At 42.2% G+C, this 19761-nt stretch overlaps 1 protein-coding gene across 3 annotated transcripts in view; it reads left to right on the forward strand.

The window, feature by feature from the left end:
* The first annotated feature begins 915 nt into the window (after window positions 1–915).
* Tdrd3 (tudor domain containing 3) overlaps window positions 916–19761 on the forward strand; it is a 145417-nt gene continuing 126571 nt past the window's right edge. The window contains exon 1 of one of the 3 annotated variants that reach the window (XM_041670509.1): window positions 916–1174. In XM_041670509.1, coding sequence (XP_041526443.1) covers window positions 1134–1174 — 41 coding nt within the window. In that variant the 5' untranslated portion in view covers window positions 916–1133. The remainder of the gene's footprint in view (window positions 1175–19761) is intronic. The other 2 variants (XM_041670494.1, XM_041670500.1) reach the window with 2 other exon arrangements.

Consider the following 19761-nt stretch of genomic DNA (forward strand, 5'->3'; position numbering starts at 1 on the left):
TCTGGCTCTTTGGTGACGGCAGTTTTAGTGACCACCGCGTCGGACGGCAGACCGAGTTTGAGTTCTCAAACAGTCCTTAACCTCCCAGAACCAATGGGAAGCAACTTTAAAAATTTTCTCGTTTTCCTCTGCCATGGCTGCGGATGCAAAGGACCCTCAAGTGGAGCAAACTTTTCTGAAGCCTTTTAGGCCCGCGCATCATTCCGGCTCCTCGTCTCTGATTGGCCTGCGTGACCACCGCCTGCCCAATCAGGTTTGGAGCTTCTCGGCGCAGCTTGGCAGCGTCACCGCGCATGCCCACTCCGGGACCCGCTGTGCTCCCCGGTCCTCCCGAGTGCCGTAAAGGGCACGGGGTAGGGCGGTACTAACCCTGCTAGGTGCTGATGCCAAGGTCGCCGGGCCGCTCGGGGCAGGGCCACGCACAGCAGGAGGGTGACAAGAAAAGCAGTCTCGTCACCACCGCCTGGCTTCAAAGCTAAACCCTCCTAAGTGCAGGGATCAGGGTGCCGGGACTCAGAAGAGGTGCGAGCTGCAGCCCTCTGAGTCTCGGCCCGACCGCCCGGCCAAAGTGCATAAGCGCAGGCCCCGACCAGAACCATCAGCTCTGGTGCAGAATGGGCTGGGCTGCACCGCCCCAAACGTGGCGGCGTTAGCATCACCCCCTCGAGGCGCCGCCCGGGCCGTGGGGGTCCGCGTCCCGCCCCCGTGAAGCGCCGCTTCCCAAGAGTGCCACTCACAAAGTGAACCCAGCAGCACGACAAGCGCGACCGGAGGGGCAGGCAGCCGAGCGCTGTCCCCCGCGGCGCCGCGTCCGATCCCCCCCCCATCCCCATCCCCCCCCCCCCCCACCGGGCCCAGGCCGCATTTGGCCGCTCGCCGCTCGCCACCCGGGCCGGCCCCTGCGGCCGCTCGCAAAACGCGGCGAGCGGAACCCGCACGCGGAAGCGCCCGTCGCACTGAGCATGCCCAGTAGCACAGTCGACCGGAGGAGTTTTTTTTTTTTTCTTTTTTTCTTTTCTTTCTTCTTTTTTCCTCTCTTTCTTCTTCTTTTTCTTTTTCTGGCTCTCCACTAGGAGGCCTGTCCCCCACCCTCCGCTCAGACCCCCGTCATCCCCGGACCTGAGCAGCTAACCATGGCCGAGGTGCCCGGCGCCGCGTTGTCCCAGGCGGGTTGGTAAGTACCGAGTCGCGCCGGCCGCTCGGCCCGTGGGCTCGGGTCCGGGAGAGGGGGGACGCCGGGGGGCGCGACGGGGAAGGCGGACACCGCCACCCGCCCCCGTCCCTCTCGGGAGCCCTCGGGGGCCGGCTCCGCCCCCGGCGCCACGCGGAGCTCGGCGAGTCCCCCCCTCAGCTCCCCTCTGGGGCGGCGGCCTGCGACCCGGAGCGGAGCGGAGCGGCGGGAGCGAGGCCTCGGGGCTGAGGGGAGCGGGCGGCGGCCATGCCCGAGGCGCGCCGCTCTGGAGGACCCCGGGGGTGCCGAGCACAGTGCGCGGTCCCCTGACCGGGAGGATATCGCTGCGGGCCGGCGGACGGACGCGGGAGGCGGCGGCGGCCTGCGGGAAGTTGGCGGGAGCGTGGAGCCGGCCCGCTGCCCTCAGTTCAAACTACCGCGCCGACCGCAGCGCCGCTGCCCGGGCTGCACGCTCAACTTGCCAAGCGGAGGGTGACCGCCGCCGGGCCACTCGCGCGGGGGTGCCCCGTGGAACTTTTCTTGAAAGGGATGGCGTCGATCTGTTCTTTAAAGGACGTTTCGTGGCGTGGATTTTTTTGGGGGCTCCGAAAGCAATTAAAAAATTATTCGAAACGAAGCAGTTTGTGGCTTTGCAGCCATCCCAGTTGTCAACGTCCAGTTTAAGTCTGCGTCGCCTTTTCCAGCCTTTGCACCTTCTGGGTTGAGGATGAAAGATAATTTTTGCCCCAGCTCTCTGAAACTACACTTGAGTGAGAAACGAGTATTAGGGAAACTATTGCAGCGTTGGTAAACTGTAAAGAGCAGGCAGAGCACTTTGGAATTGAAGGAGGGTTAATTTCCTGGAGAAGTGGGCTTTGACAGACGGTGAAGAAAGGCTTTGAGGATGCATAGTTAGGGAAGTGCTTATTTTGGAGAAAGGACACTAGATCCCATTGGTTCGCGGAAGTAGGAAGGTGTTTGAGGTTTAAAACCAAGAAGGAGGGGCCAGTGCCTGAAAGATGGGAATTTGACTCTGATCTTAAAGTTTTGATCAGCAGGGCGATTTAATCAACACCTGTGCTGTGATGATTTTGCTACTGACCCGACAGTCTTTGTTACTTTTTAATTCCCTGTTTCACTGTTGTGAAGATGAAGGCAAAGAACGGTTAAGTAACTTTCTCCCATGACATGGCTAGGGAGTGGTTGAAATAAATGTTGACCTAAGGAGTCTGGTCCAGTCCTATGTATTTATTATTTATTTATGTAATAAAATTACAGATTTCTTTATCCCCCTCCCCCCTCACTGATACAACAAATTTTAAGTTAAAATTTTAACCTTATTCAGTTTTAACTTTTACTTAAATACTTCCTTTCATTTTCTTGACTTTTACTAGGCTGTGCAGAATAATCTTAGGTCAGTCTTCATTTTATGGAGCGCAGGCTGGCCTTGAACTCATGATGGAATTGTAAATTTGGATCACATCAGACTTCATCTGTTGGAGTTTACCTCATTCTTCATTACACTGAGCCCCACTCTTTAAGTAATATACCCCTTTATTTACAAATTGGCCTTTTTAATTCATTATGACATAACCTACTTCTAGAAAGGTTTCTTACTTTATTGGGAGCCCAGATAATTCAAAATTTGTTTTCTTTGGACTCTTAAAGCTTCTTAAGGGCAGAGAACCGTATTTTACTTTTCTGTCCTATCTAGTACTCAGATGTATAGTCAATTGTAGGGTCCTGTTAAGTCAGATGACTTTAAAATGGCCCTGACCGAACTGCTCAGGCAGAGCCCCTTCCTGTTTTGCTTGATTGTTACAAACCTCCAGCGATATTCTATGTTGGCATTTGCCATTTGTATTGCAGGTCAGCCTGTGTTTCATTTCCCATCAGTCTGTTGTGCTTCCGGAGACAGTGCCTCCTAAAGAGGCCAAGTAGCTGAAGGCAGTGATTATTGCCATTCCTAGACTGCTAAGGCTGGCAGGAGTTTCCTGGAGTTCCCTATCCTTGTTGACCAGTCAGAGCTGGTGCCAAGGCTTGGTGCTCCCCAGGGAAGTGGCTTGAACTAGGCCTTTAATTCGAAGCTTGCATGAATGAAATTGAATGACTACTCACAGAAGGTAGTCTGAAAGCCAGGAAGGAGGCTGGCCCCAATCCCGCCCCAGCCTCCCCAGCTGCTGGGATTACAGGCTTGAGATGGTTTACTAAACTACAAGCAGAATCTGAAAGGTTTGAAGGAGAGTGCCAAGAGGAAAAGTTTAGACCAGAGAAGAGCTTTGAACAGCTCCTTAGATTTCTGACATCCGCATTTCCCCTTGCTCTGCAGTTGTGGACAGTAACAAAACATTTTTAGACTCGTGTACTTAAGTAGTTTAGGTACTAAAATGAAATGCTAAAACTTCTACGCTGTCACTAATCTGTTCAGTCAGTTGTATGTGAAGTAGTAGGTTAGGGAAATAGTAGTGAATGACATATTCTGATAGTGTGATCTTCAGGGGGATCAGAGACCAAGATATTATTGAAACTTACAGGGTTGCTTTTGAGTATTTTAAGTCTCGAATGTTCAGAATTATCCCAGTCAAACTTGGGCTTTAAAATATAAACTAAGCAGTATTTATTATACCCTCACCCACTCCACATTCCCGGCTTGTAACCCAGAGGATTGGGTTTCATGGACTTTGATTTAAATGTTTTAGGGATCTCTGCAGTAAGGTGGTTTGAATATCTTAAATAGATTTTAGTCCTCTGTGATGCTTATTTCTATGCATAAAATAACTCCACAGATGTATTTGGCTTTATATTTGTATGGGGAGCAATATTAATCGTGTCTTGTTTTATTTCTACTTACAATACTCATCCACATTATGTCTTTGAATCTTTTATTTTTTTTATTATTTTTTTCAAGTGAGGCGAGTGTGCCTGTGGTATATGCATGCATGTGTGTATGTGGGCACACATTTTGAGGCCAGAAGAGGAGGCTGGGTGGCCTATTCCATCATTCTCTGCTGTATTCCTTTGAGGTAGCGTTTTTTCACAGAATCCTGAGCTTGCTCTCCCCTCCCCTCCCCTCCCCCTTCCTCCCTCCCTCCCTCCCTCCCTCCCTCCCTCCCTCCCTCTCCCCTTCCTTTCTCCTTCCTCCTTTGCCAGGAGAATGTAATCATGGAATCTATGTTTGTGAGATCATATTGCCTATAGAATTAATGTTGTATAATTTACCTTCAGTGTGAGGGTGAAGAAAAACCAAATCAGAGAGAGTAATGGTTGGCTCAGTTCTAAGTAGCAGAACCAAGAATAGAAGTCAAATATTCCAAATGAAAATTCAGAGCCGGGTGGTGGTGGTGCACGCCTTTCATCCCAGCACTCGGGAGGCAGAGGCAGGAGGATCTCTGTGAGTTCGAGACCAGCCTGGTCTACAAGAGCTAGTTCCAGGACAGGCTCCAAAACCACAGAGAAACCCTGTCTTGAAAAGAAAAAACCAAAAAAAAAAAAAAAAAAAGAAAAGAAAATTCAGTACTTGTTTGCAGTGAGTTGTGGTGACCATTTCTCATTTAAATGATTAAAAATAACACATTGGAAGCTAGCTTTGATTGTGTGTGCTCCTATCCTTCACTTCATTCTGAGAGTGTCTCAAAAAAAAAAAAAAACCCAAGCCAACAAACAAAAAACACAATTAACCCCTACATTTAAAAATGGAATTGTTTGCTCTTTTGTCTTTGGGAAAGAAGCTTAGTCTGAGAGATATGGTTATGTCATAATCAAAGAAATGATCATTTAAATTATGTCATCCATAAATCTTAATTTCTGAAAAACCAAGGCACTGTATTGTGTGTTTTGTTTCCTTCAGCAGTTTAGAGTTGCAGATGTGTAAAGGAGTATTAGGAATGACGTTTTCCAGCTGGGTACGATGTTTGTTTTTGTTTTTTGATAGCATGAAAGAACTAGATATAGTGCAATGATGCTAACGTCTCCTTTGGGTTATCTCGCTTTGTCTATTGCCACTAGCTGACTTCTTCTGTTCCAAGTACATCCATAGCCCCATTTGTTTCCCCTTTAAACACCTCATATACTGTCATCAGCTGTGGTGCTGAAGGCGAGCAACCCTAGGTTAAATAGTGAAAATGGAAGCATTGCGGTGTGGATTGCAGAGGGAGTCTTACTCTTCTGTGTCTCCTGCCGTGAGGCAAAGGAGTGGAGCAACTTTCAGTCATATTGCTGAGGTTTACAATCCCTCACTCTTCCTTTCCTATCCCACACAGATGCTTCTTAAGAGCCTTTTTTTTTTTTAAATAAATTTTATTGAGCTCTACATTTTTCTCTGCTCCCTTCCCTGCCTCTCCCCTCCCTTCAGTCCTCTCCCAGGGTCCCCATGCTCCCTATTTACTCAGGAGATCTTGTCTTTTTCTACTTCCCCTGTAGATTAGATCTGTTGTGTAAGTCTCTCTTAGGATCCTCATTGTTGTCTAGGTTCTTTGGGATTGTGGTTTGTAGGCTGGTTTTCTTTGCTTTATGTTTAAAAACCACTTAAGAGTGAGTACATGTGATAATTGTCTTTCTGGGTCTGGGTTACACCTCACTCAATATGATGTTTTCTAGCTCCATCCATTTTCCTGCAAAATTCAAGATGTCATTATTTTTTTCTGCTGGGTAGTACTCCATTGTGTAAACATACCACATTTTCCTTATCCATTTTCCGGTCAAGGGGCATTTAGGTTGTTTCCAGGTTGTGGCTATGACAAACAATGTTGCTATAAACATAGTTGAGCATGTGTCCTTGTGGCACAATTGAGCATCCTTTGGATATATACCCAAAAGTGGTATTACTGGGTCTTGAGGAAGGTTGTTTCCTAATTTTTTTGAGAAATCGCCACACTGATATCCAAAGGGGATGTGCCAGCTTGCATTCCCACCAGCAATGCAGGAGTGTACCCCACAACCTCTCCAGCATAAGTTGTCATCAGTGTTTTTGATCTTGGCCATTTTACAGGTGTAAGCTGGAATCTCAGAGTTGTTTTGATTTGCATTTTTAAGAACCTTATTAATTATCCCAATAAAGCGTATGTGATTGCCATTCTTCAGCCCCCTTCTGTGCTTTTCTTGTTTGGTTGGTTTCAGTTTTCTCTGAGGCTCACTATTCTGCAGGAGACTGTTGGTGAATGAATGCTCTGAGTCTTCAATGAAAAACATGTTTCTTAACAGGACCAATAGCACCTTTCACAGTAGCATCAAGATAACTCTATATTAATGCTAGTAGTTGCATTTCAAGTCTATGAAAAGGATGTTAGAAATTTTTATTCATCCATATTATTCCATAACAGCTGTTACAATATTTATCCCTCCTTCCCTCTGCTCTCCTCATTTTCTTTGACACATGGCCTCAGTGTATATTTCAAGCTGACTTTGAGCTGGAAATTTTGCTCCAGCCTCCCTAGTGTTGGTATGATAGCCAGTTACAGATGTGCACCACTATATAAAGCTTATTATAGTTTTTAAGAGGTTACATATTAGGTGCATTCTTCCTTTTCTTTCTGAAATTTGTAAAATGCATTTTCTTTTTCTTTCCAATTTTTTTTTTTTGGTGTTTGTTTTTTTAGACAGTCTTGCTATGTTGCTATGGTTCTACTGGAACTCACTGTGTAGACCATCAGGCTGGCCTTGAATTCCCTGAACTTCACCTGCTTCAGCCTCCTGAATGCTGGGATTAATAGTTTGTGCCACGACACTTGGCTTATCAAATGCATTTCCATTTCCACTTTGATAAAAATATTCTTTAAGAAAGATTTATTTATTTATGTTTTTATGTGTATGCGTGCTCTATTTGCATGTATGCCTGCATGACAGAAGAGGGCATCAGATTCCATTAGAGATGGTTGTGAGCCTCCACATAGTTGTTGGTATTTGAACTGAGGACCTCTGGAAGAGCAGCCAGTGTCCTTAACTGATGAGCCATTGCTCCAGTCCCAATGAAAATATTCTTATTGTACTCTTTTGGGAAGGATCAGAATCAACATCTTTTAGTTGCTGAAGAACACTGGAAGAAACCAGTCACTTTCATTTGATATTCAGGAAACTTATTGGAAACTCCTCTACTTATTGCTATTATTGTTTTTAGACAGGGCTCACTGTGTAACTCTGGCTACTAGCCTAGTACTTGCTATGTATATCAGGCTGGCTTAGAACTCACAGACATCTGCCTGCCTCTACCTCCATCTCCTAAATGCTGGGATTAATTTAACCACATGTGCATGTCCCATTATACTTAGCTTGGAAACACCTTCCATTTTTAGATAATTCCTATTTTAGTGAACATTGGTAAACTTTCTTTAGTTTATGTTATCCGCAAAGCTAAAATATTGAAAGTTGGTATGCCTTTGTTAACTTTCTGTCTTAAAATATGTTACGTTGTCTCTTGCTGCTTCTATTGATAGTGAACCTGGACATTTTATCAGACTGTTCCAATTTTAAGGTGCTGTTTTCAGCGTTTTTTTTGGGTGTGTGTCTGTGACTAACCTATAAATCTAGTTTGAGCTGCCTGTAGGCTTGACTGCCTCAAGCATGAAGGAATTTGCTGTCTCAGCAGGTTGAAAATAGTTTCTTCTTCCACACAGCAGCATTTGCTAAATCAACTAAAAACTGCGTAGTAACAGTTCAAGAGTCATAAAAACAGCACATCGGCTTGATCTAGCTGATGTTTGCTCGTTCTGACAAAAGAAGAATATTGGCATTTTGATGATTTAAGTGCTGTCAGTCAAAAAATTCTTAAGGTCTGTAGTGTGTGGGCAGGTGAAGCTTTACTTCTGTGTGGTTTATACAATAAGTAGACTTTGCTAACAACAGAACATTTTTGATGTAAAGATTAGAGAAATAGTTGTGGAGCTGTAGCACAATGAGAAAGCAGATGGGAAAGTATATGTGACAATAAGTGATGTGTTAAGAAGTCATCAGAGATGCAGAGAGCAGAAAGGAAAGTCAGGGTGGAAAGGGAAAGACTGGCAGCTTAGTATGTATTGTAACCTCACAAGGGAACATGTGTACTAAATGTGTACGTGTGTGCATTCATGTCTGAGTGTATAGGTTCCTTTGACATGTATTGCAGTTTTGTGGCCTTAAAGTAGAATCAAATAGGTCTTCTTAGTATAGTGGTATTGGATGTATGCTGTCTTTACATTAATAAATCAATATACAGAAATGTAGCCCCAACAGTACTGTATGTACTGAAGTACTCTTAGTAAATATTTGTGCTTCCTGTGTGCAAAATACAGTTTTTGTTTTGGAGTTTGGTGTTGTATGATAGGCAGAATTTAAACATGATTTGCTCTATTGTTTTACTTGTAGAATAGTGTTTGAAACACATTTGAAAGCAATTAACCCAGATTTGGGAACCTAGAAAACTTTCTGGTGTAATAATATAAAAGCATCGTTTGTAAATTCTGTCTTAACATTGTGTCTGGTTTTTGTCTAGGGAAAAGCAAGCAGATACATTTCAACAAATAATCATTGAACATTGTGTGGTGGCAGGCACTTTCTTGTAATCAGTATATTTTACTTTTATTTCGTAATTAGTGGAAAGAAATTGATGAATTTTAATCAGTGGATGGGGTGTTAAGGTAGGGGTAACCTCACTGAGTTTGTGAAATCCTTGCACTGCAGTTGTTGGAGCTGAACAGGAGTAGATGGTGATGGCTGAGATGGTGTACAATATAGATTGGTTTCTGAGATATTTGTGAATCAAGCAGAACTTTTTCAGGGCTTGAAGAGTTTATAAAAAGGGCATTAAAAGTTTTATGTTATTTCCATAGGAACAACAACTGCTACAAAGGGTGTCAAAGGAAGTGGCAAGGAATTGGTTCCAGTTTTCAGGCTTACACACATGAATCAGTTATCATTTTATTTTTGGGGGCTATTAGATGATTACTGTATTTTGCAGGGGGTTGGGTCATAAACTAAAATAAAATAATATTTGAACTATGAGATACCTTTGAGTCATCTGAAATAAGATGTTGGCTGGGTGTTAGGAAATACTAATTTTGTTCTCAGGAGTGAAGTCCAGACTAGAGATGGAAAATTTGGAGGCCTGTGAGTGTAGCTGGTTATGGCAGGCACTCCTAACTAGTAAGTAGGTATTAGCCACTGTCAGTTAAATTTCCTTTGATGGGTCAAAGTGCCCAAGAAAAATAAAGGAAGAAAGACTTATTTTATCCCAGCTTTCAACAGTGTTATTTGACTGTACTCTGACAGTGGGGAGTGGGAGGAGAGAGAAACAAGTTATATCTTTCTAAGATGCATTTTTGCTAACCTACTTCCCCTTATTCCATGTTACCAACCCCAGTTTTTGCCACTTTCACCTTCTGATAGTGCATTTGATTATGAACTCATCCATGGATAAGTGCATGGATGAGATCAGAGCCCCCATCACCTATTTGCTTTTTCAAAGACCTCATCTTAAATGTGGCTGCATTGGGTTCTACGTCTTCAATATAAAAGCCTTTGGGGACACTTTTGTGTACTATAATGTCCACACGTAGCTATTTAACACTTAAAATGTGTCTAGTCCAAGTTCAGATGTACTCTAAGATATATACCTAGTTTGGAAACTCTAGGATAAAAATGTAATGTTTGCAATATTTTATTGTTTATATATTGAAATACTATTTTCAATATATTGTATTAAATATATCAATTTAGTTTTTTTCTATTTCTATTCACTTTAAAATGGGGCTGGTAGCAGGGCTGGAGGGATGGCTCTTGCAGAGGATGTGAGTTCAGTTCCTAGTACTTACAGACGGTGTACAAATGCTTCCTTGTTGTCTTACTCAACTCTAGAGGATGCTTTGACTGTCCTCGAGGGCACCTGGTCTCACATGCACATACCCACATAAAGATACAGGTGCATACACATCTTTACAATAGATCTTAATGTGACTACTGGAGTGTTTATGGTCAGGTATGCAGCTGACCTGGTGTCTTTGTTGGACAGCACTGATCTGAGAATCCATCTTCTCAGAAGCTACACTCAAGTACTGAGAAACTTGAGCATTTTTATGTGAGATTTGGCTTTTAAAGTCTGGCAGGGAGGAAAAAATACTTCTGAGTGCATTGTAAAGCTATTCATTTTTCTAACAAAAAATGGACATATTTTTTAAAAGAGATTTCTGATTATTTATTGACGTACTAGCATTAGAGACAGAACAGTTTTGAGACATAGATTCTTGAGGGTTCTTTAAAATTTTGCCCCAACTTTTCACATATAATTTAGATATAAAATTCAAGTTAAAAAATTTTAACTGCAGATTTTCAGAAGACTCTACCATGAAGACTATACTAATTGAAGACAGTCTATTGCTTTTGGGATATTTGCTAATTAATTTATCCAAAAAATTAGCACAAGCCTTTTGCTAGGGTTCATTGTCTTACCATAACTTTTTTATTTCATCAGCAGTAAAAGGCACTATAATCTCTGCTGGCCTGCTAATTTACAAAGTCTCAGTTTACCTTTTATAATCAATTCAGAGACTTTTTTCCACATAAGTTTTGAATTTTTTACTTGGTTTGTGTGGTAAAAAGATCCATTCTAAGATAATATCATCCCTCTGCATTAAAATTCCTGTAGGAGAAATTCTGGAAGACAATATGACTAGAATACAATTAAGATTTGGATTTACCCTATCCACATGTGCCTCCTGTAGTTTCTCCTCAACAATCGCCAATTCCCTTTTCTGCCTCAGCTGTTAATTCTCTGGGACTATTTGAGTCTTTATCACCATCTAAGGTTTTGTTTAAATGAATTATAAGATCAGGTGTTATCCCAATAAGCCGGTCGTAGACTGGAAATGTCTCCCCAAAATCTTTGAAAGTCATTAAGAGTCCACAACTGGTCTCTCCTAATTTGTGCCTTTTGTGTTCTAATTTTCTGCAAGCCTATTCTGTAACCTAGGTAATTAACAGAATCTCCTCTCTGAATCTTTTCAGGAGCAATTTGTAATTCCCATTTAGTCAAGACTTTCTTTACTTCTTCAAACATCCTTTCTAAAGTATCTGCATTTGAATTAGATATTAAAATGTCATCCATGTAATGGTAGATCATCGACCTAGGAAATTGCTTATGTAGTATGTAGTATTCCCAATGGCTGGCTGACAAAGTATTGGCACAGGGTGGTGCTATTGAGCATTTGCTGTGGGAGGACGGCCCATTGATAGCATCTAGTAGGCTGAGAATTATTATAAGTAGGCACTGTGAAAGCAAACTTTTCTCTATCCTTTTCTTGTAAAGGTATAATGAAGAAACAATCCTTTAAATCAACAACTATGAGAGGCCATCCCTTTGGTAACAAAGAAGGCAGAGGAATTCCAGATTATAGAGGGCCCATAGGTTGAATAACCTTGTTGATAGCCCTTAGATCTGTCACCATTCTCCATTTTCCATATATTTTTTTTAACAACAAATACAGGAGAACTCCAAGGGCTGGTAGATTCTTCTATATGTCAAGCATCTAGTTGCTCTCGTACCAGCTGTTCTAAAGCTTTCAACTTTTCCTCAGCTAGAGGCCCCTGCTTAATCCATATTGGTTTTTCAGTTAACCATTTTAAAGGTAGGGCTGTTGGGTCCTCTGAGGGTTTATCAATTGCTTTGTGTTCTTGTACAACCCAAATGGCTCATGCCTGCCATCTGTAATTCTTTCTAATATTTTCCTCAGAAACATAAGTTTTGGGGGCTACAGGAATGTTAATCTGGGTATTCCATTGCTGCAATAGGTCATGACCCCACAAATTCACTGAAATGTTGGCTATATATGGCCTTAGTCTTCCTATTTGTCCTTCTGACCCTATATACATTCAACCCATCTTGTGCTTTGTTTTACCTGGGATAGGGTTCCATTTCCCAGGAACTGAACATCTACCTCCTGAAGAGGACAGTTCAGATGCCCAGATTCTGGAGTAATGATACTTACATCCACACCAGTGTCTGATAAACCTTCAATAAAAATGCCATTTATACAAACTCTTAGCTTTGGTCCTTGATTATTTATAGAAGTCTGCCAAAATATACGTTTCCTCTGTCCCACTGGAGTTTTTGACTCATCCTTCACATTTAACCCATCATTCAGACCAGTATTGCTTTTTAGAGCAGGCATTGGATTTTTTAATTTTCCTGGCAAGACAGGTATTCTACAGTAACTGGGAGTGACTGGACCACATTCATCATGGGGCCTGTGAGAGGCCTCCCCCATGGCATTTCCTGATGGTATCGGGTTGCCTTGTCTATCTGTCATTGACCTACATTCATTGGTTGAATGTTGACCTTTGCCACACCTCCTACATATACCTGGAGGCTGAATCCTCCTATTTCTGCCATTCCTAGAAGACACATTATTCCTAGGAATGCATTGTCTAAAATCCCTTTTCAGATGTCCTATTCTACCACAATTAAAACATCTGGTATTCTGATGTCATCTCTTACTATTGGAAGTTGCTTCTCATGCTTCAGTACCATAGTCAAGTGTCTCAACATTCATTGTATGCAAGACCCATTAACCCATGGGTGCTGATCTGGTCTTTAAAGGCCCAAGGATCCATTTGCAATCAATGTTGGCATTCTCGTAAGCCAAAGATTCAATTATTATACATCTAGTTTCTGGGTCAGTTACCCCTATTTGTACAGCCCTAGTTAGTCTTTGCAAAAAGACACTAAAAGGTTCTCTCTGACCCTGTTTAACCCTCAGATATGATTCAACTCTCTTTCTTGGTTCTTGAACCCTGTCCCAAGCCTTTAAAGCTGCTGTGGTACATAGGGACAATTATGGTCATCATAAAGAGCTTGATCCTAAGGACCAGAGTAAAGTCTTTCACCTAGAATTTGATCTATGGAAATCTCAAGTCCTTTTGCTTTTCCTTGTTGCTCTAAAGTCCCTGCTTCCTCTTTTAATAAGCACCTCCAAAGCAATTGTGGTCCAGTTTCTAGGACTGCTGACATTAACTGAGCCCAATCTTGAGGCACGGCTTTGCTACTGAAAGCCCACATTTTGAACATTTCCCTAACAAAAGACGAATGTAGTTTGTAATATACAATTGCTTGCTTAATTTCTTTTAGATCAGTCATACGTTTGGGCTCCCATATATATTCCTTGACAATTTAGGGTACTTGGAGTACTTTTTCTGATGTTATTACTGGAAAGGCAGGTAGAACTCTGCAGAAGCTATCCTGGAGATTTTTACGTACTGACATGAGGTTAAATTTTGCCTTTTTACCTTTTGTTCCTGGTCATCAAATTCGATAATTTCTTCAGTCTTTTCAAATCTGTTTACCACTGCCTTTTGCAATGTCTGGATCTCCTGTCCAGTGCCCTCATTGAGGATTACAAGGTATGAAGTCTGTCCAGACAGAGATAATGTCTCATCCTTGGACATAATCTTTATAGCATGCATATTACCTTCCTGGGGAGAAATTCTATCAATCAATCTGTCATACCCCTTTGTCAGAGTCTGATTAAGACGTTCAGCAGTGCAAATTCTCTCAAATAATGTTTCAGCACCCACTGTCATTGATTGGGTTTTATGTGCCAAATCAACTGTTTCCTTCTCTATAGTGCTGAATCTTCCTTTAAATACATTACTGTCAGTATGTACCATTTCCAAAAGTACCTCAGTTGACTGAGTTTTGTTAGTTAAATTGGCCATATTCTTCTTCAGATTTCCAACCTCTTTCCTGAGAAGTGTGGTTTCAGTCTGAAAAGACTGCACCATTTCTACAAATGCCTCATTCCTAGCCCTATTGTCAAACCATTTTAAAAGAAAAAATATTGAGGACAAGATCAATCGCCAGAATCAAAAATAGTGAAGTAGAAGGGACATCATCACATAAGTCTTGTAAAACCGCACACAAGGTGTAAGTAAAGAGGCTATTGAAACTTTGAATGTTTAGATTGTCTGACATATTGCCCCTTAAAATTAACAACTTATGCTCTATATTTAAGATATTAAATCTTACCTGTGTTTCAATTAGCTGGGATAGATGGAATAACCGTAACCTGCAAGTAGGTGTTGCAGGCCACGTGCAAAACTAATCCAGCGGGGCTCAGTGGTGCATGTGAATTCACCTGTGGCCTGTCTGAAATCTGATTTTAGAGCAGAATGCTAAAAGATAAAACACTGTGTGCTCTCTGGATGTCTCGAGCAATGGAATCGGCAAATGCAAACAAATCGTTAGAATGCTGCAGAACAGCTGGCTCAGATGGGGGAAGCCCGCATCTGAAGCAAGAGAGAGAGTGCCTTGGTTCCCCCTGCTTTTTAACATATAAGGAGACCAGTTAAGAATTATGGATAATAGAAAAGGTTATTTATTTGAGGAGAAAAACTTACAGATCACTGTACCAAATGTCTGCAGTACGCCCTGGTGTGAAGTAATAAGGGCGGCGGTGGGGCTGCGTCCCCAACACCCCGGCTGCCTGCCCAGCTAGCTTATGCCCCGAAATAATTACACGGACACTGTATTCCTCCAAACACTGCCTGGCCCATTCTCTTCTAGGCTAATTCTCACATATTAATTTAGCCCACCTCTAATCATCTGTATGTAGCACCCCAAGGTGCGCTTACCGGGGAGATTCCAGCCTAGTCCATCCTGGGTCGGAGCTTCATCCCGGGAGCGGGGCATGGCGTCTCTCTCTGAGGCGTCTGCTCCCGAGAGAGCTGTGGAGTCTCTGAGCTCACTTCCTCTTCCTCTCAGTATCCTGTTCTGTTTTTCCTCCCACCTATTCTCTAACCAATAAAATGGGCCAGGGCAGTGCCTTTATTAGCCAATGACCTTCCTCCATCATTTCCCCTTTTTCGGTTTAAACAAAAAAAAAGGCTTTAACATAGCAAAATTACATATAAAAAAACAGTTATCAAGTAAAAGTTACAGTAATCTTTATCATAACTAAGGAAAACTATAACTATAACTAACTATTCTTAACTCCATCAAAGACTCCAGAAAGATATATTACCTAAGTAAACAAGAACTAAGAAACTTCAAACTCTAGAAATGACAAAGACATCTCGCTGCCTGGACAGTCACCCAAAGTTCTTTTGTACCGTTGGGGCATCCATCTTCAGCCTTCAGGCCCATGGTATCCAGCAGACATTTCCATATAGCAGGAAAATTCAAAGTCAATTCATTCACTATCTGTTGTGTCCTGCAGAATGTCTCGCAGACTCTTTCATGAATCAGGAACCCCGAAAGATCATCTCACCTTAGGCAAGTTCAGTAGTCCTCTCTCTGCGGGTTCTCTGTGTCCAGTTTATGCAATAGTCCAGTCAAGAGCAGTTTCTTGCCCAAATGGCTATCCAACTCCATAAGGTGCCTCTTCGATGCCCATCTTCCTCTTGAAGTACATTGGTGCTGCCAGGAGCAGAGTGTCTCATTGTCATGAAAATTCCTAAGTTATTAAAACATTAAATGTCCTATTCTGTAATCTTTGAAAGACATGAAGAATGTCTATCTAAAATATATCTCTATATATCTAGAAAATCTAACTAACATGACTACAAGCTTTACTATTATCGATGATTATCCATTAACAACCTATATTTCTTAATTATACAGTACATATTTAAATGAACTACACAATCACAATACCTTAATCAAAATCAGAAACACTTATACATATAACAAAATTGACCTTAAATCTCTATCAATAAAGCAAAATCTATACTAATGCAAATTATTCATATCTATATCATATCCCCCTTTAAATGTAAAAGAACGTTTATAAACCATATTTGGGAATATGGGCGCAGTTATTTCTCTCCAAACTGCTTCCTGCTGAATGGGGGCGTCGTTAATTAGGTCTTTCATGGTATAACCTGTGTGCTAGTCTCATCTCAGTTGGCAGTTGAGCGAAGCAATTTTCTGAAGGTGTTCACACCAACCCTTCAGGAGGGCGTGGTCTATCATACCATATCGGGATAAATGCAATCCACAAGGTCTGATCCTCTGTGAAAACAAAAGAAGAATCTCTTTTCCAAAGTATCATATCCTTAGATCCAAATTCTGAAATCATACCCTCATGATATCCGTTCTGGTTCCACTTGGCAGCCCATATAATGAAATGTCTCTCTGTACTTAGCTCCTTCACAGTCAAAAATTTTAAAGAAAACACAATGTACATAATCCAGACTCTCTGTGAATTTTCCATTTTTATGTGGCTTATTTTTCTTTATTTCTTTTAATCTCTTAACTATCTGTACTCTGTCTCTTTAAAGACTTTACTTTTACTTTTTTAAACCATTAACTTTATTCTCTATATTCTTTTTCTTCTCTCTCCCAAGCCTACGTACATTCATCCACAGTGTGACTCATTTAGTGGTCTGAATCTGTCCTATTGTGAATCTGCAATTTTTTACTATCCAGGGGCATTTTTGATTTGCGCCTTTAAATCACTAGGCGCTTTAGAATCTAAGCTGTGACATTCCTAGGTTAACTTTTTGCTTTTTGAGCGTATATCTTTGACCTGGAATATCTCTGTAGACCAGGCTGTCTTTGAACTCTCAGAGATCTGCCTGTCTCTGCCTCTCAGGCAGTGGGATTAAAGGTGTTTGCTACTACACCTTGAACTCACAGAGATCTGTTTGTCTCTGCCTTCTAGGCACTGGGATTAAAGGCGTGTGCTACCACACACAACAACTCTCTTCCTTTTTTTTTTTTAACTTTAAGAACTTTAAATTTTAGTCTGCATATATTTTTAACACACTTCAAACCATTTAGAAATTTTCTTTGTCTTTGAAGCTCTCTTTACTGTATATCTCTCTTTTTCTGACCACACGAGCCTTAAAATTACTGAGCAATATGGGTAGGATTAAAGGCGTGGCTTTGCCAGCTAGATCCAGTCCATTCCTTAGCTTTCCAGCCTCATGGCTGAGGTACTGGCTGTAGCCATGTTTATAGCCTCTATGGCGTTTCAAGGTCCCTGCCAGCCAGCAAGCTACAACAGACAACACTCAAGTCCTCTCTCGGTAGCCGGCCCTCCTGCCTCAAACAGTCAGAGTTTGCCATGGCAGGACAGCCCAGAAAGCCGGCATTTTTAAACGGCGCAGCTTTTTTCCTGCTACGGCTGAAAACCGAAAAGCATGCGTTCAGCTTTTCGTCAACATCATTTAAGTGTTTCGTGGCAGGACCTCTTAATGAGCTGCAGGTTTTGCAGCTAAAGCTGAGTCAGGAAGCCTCTCTTAGATAAGGCGCTTGCTTGCCTCTAGCAAGCAGAGTAGACCCGAGAAATTGCTGCTACCAAGAAACCAGGCACAATGCTTTCATTTTGTTCTAGAATTACTTCCCAAGCTGTCTCAGGCTTTATGTGGAAGCAGTTGTCCACGTGGGCGCCATCTGAAGTAATAAGGGCGGCGGTGGGGCTGCGTCCCCAACACCCCGGCTGCCTGCCCAGCTAGCTTATGCCCCGAAATAATTACACGGACACTGTATTCCTCCAAACACTGCCTGGCCCATTCTCTTCTAGGCTAATTCTCACATATTAATTTAGCCCACCTCTAATCATCTGTATGTAGCACCCCAAGGTGCGCTTACCGGGGAGATTCCAGCCTAGTCCATCCTGGGTCGGAGCTTCATCCCGGGAGGGGGGCATGGCGTCTCTCTCTGAGGCGTCTGCTCCCGAGAGAGCTGTGGAGTCTCTGAGCTCACTTCCTCTTCCTCTCAGTATCCTGTTCTGTTTTTCCTCCCACCTATTCTCTAACCAATAAAATGGGCCAGGGCAGTGCCTTTATTAGCCAATGACCTTCCTCCATCACTGGTGGGATGCAAATGGTAGTGTGCGTGGGTACTTGAAGCCAATCCGAGGTGTGTAAAGAGAAAAGAACTACGGCTGATCTGTAGAAAAGCCACTGCACGAGATTCTATATGAACTGCTGGCTCCATGCACATGCATGGCCTGCTGAGGGAGGGCTCGTGCCAAGCTGGGCGCACTCTGAGCTGGCGGTGGGCAGTAGAACTGGGGGTTCCAAAACCATCAGATGAAGCCGTAAAACAATCCCACACCAGTTATGAATTATGGATAATAGAAAAGGTTATTTATTTGAGGGGAAGAACTTACAGATCACTGTACCAAGCAACATTCTCTCATGGCAAACAGGAAACAGAGAATCTAGCAGCTGGAACAGGAGCCTGAAGCAAGAGAGAGAGTACCCTGGTTCCCCTGCTTCTTAACATATAACAGACCACGCCCCAGTGGGCTGCTGTCTTAAAGGCTGTTGGCTGAAGGAGCAGAATGTGCTACTGCAGCAGCTGTTGGTAATTTTTTTGTTGACCTTTGGTTGTTTATTTTAAATCATTTTATCTTCATTCAAATAATTAATTACAAATTCAACAGAGGTCTTTAGAAGTATATATTGTTTCTTTGATGGTTGAGAGTTGATTCCTATTAAAGGTTTTCAAGGACAAATTTTAAACACATTTTGACTGTATGTGTATAGTAAACTTTCAGTAGTCATTAGTCCGTCCATACTTGTAAATTTGTCAATGCAAAGTAGCCACCTAAAATAACATTTGACTTTTTTTGTTTTTGTTTTTTATTTAGTTTTACAAGACAGGCTTTCTCTGTGTGGTCTTGACTGTCCTAGAACTCGCTCTGTAGACCAGGCTGGCCCTACCTTCTCCTCCCAGTTGCTGGGATTAAAGGTGTGGGCCACCACCACCCAGATATCCTTGGACTTGTTGATAAACACATTTTTACCTGTTTTTTCCTGCCCCACGGTACCAGAATTGTACTCACTAAGTTTTCTAGCAGTTGTTAAGATTTTTGCAGAGATGATTTAAAGAAATACATCTTTATATAATTACATGTATTTTTTAAGAAGTTGAGAGTTAAATTGGGATTCATTTGCCATCATCGAAGGGAATACCATGTCAAATATATGTTAAGTGTGGGATAATGGATATACTTAATATGTAAATGATCATGACACAAATCAGAGTTGGTACACTCAAAAGTCTGACTATCTTAAAAGTCAATAGAGCTTCGCGTTTTGTTTATACTTACATGAATAAATTTATATTTTCATGAATATACTTGTGAATAAATATTTGCATTGATATTAGTGCATATGCAGAACTGACTGAACATACACTTCTAATATTTAAAAAACACGGCCTACTTTAGTTAGGTTTAGTGTTAGGGCTCAGTAGAGGCCCCAAGTATAGAGAGCCATTTTCCTCTCTGTCTTTAAACAGCACAATGTTCTGGGACAGTTCTGCTTTAAGTTTTGGTCACCTTGTTCTGCATGAGAGCCATACTACAGTAGCATCTGGCACCATGTGACAGCCTGTCAGTGCCGTAGACTGTCCCCAGAGACCTGCTCAGTTGTCTTCTGTAGTATAAAGGGTTCCTTTGGTGACTCTTGGGCACAGTAAAGTGAAGGGATACCTCTCCAGAATATTGTAATTGTCTGTATGGGCAAACCTGAGTGGCTGCCATTTCTCAGTTTCAAGGGAAGTGTTGTCAGGGAGGGAAGGACAGATGAGAGCCACAGAGCCCATTCTTTGATGGTGAAGATGACCTGTCATACCCTTTCTTTTTAAGGATGAGAGACATTCTGAGGCGTATGACCTA

This window comes from Microtus oregoni, unplaced genomic scaffold (genome assembly GCF_018167655.1).
Source record: "Microtus oregoni isolate MIOR12 unplaced genomic scaffold, Mior012 000001F_ref0000356, whole genome shotgun sequence".
Classification (NCBI taxonomy): domain Eukaryota; kingdom Metazoa; phylum Chordata; class Mammalia; order Rodentia; family Cricetidae; genus Microtus; species Microtus oregoni.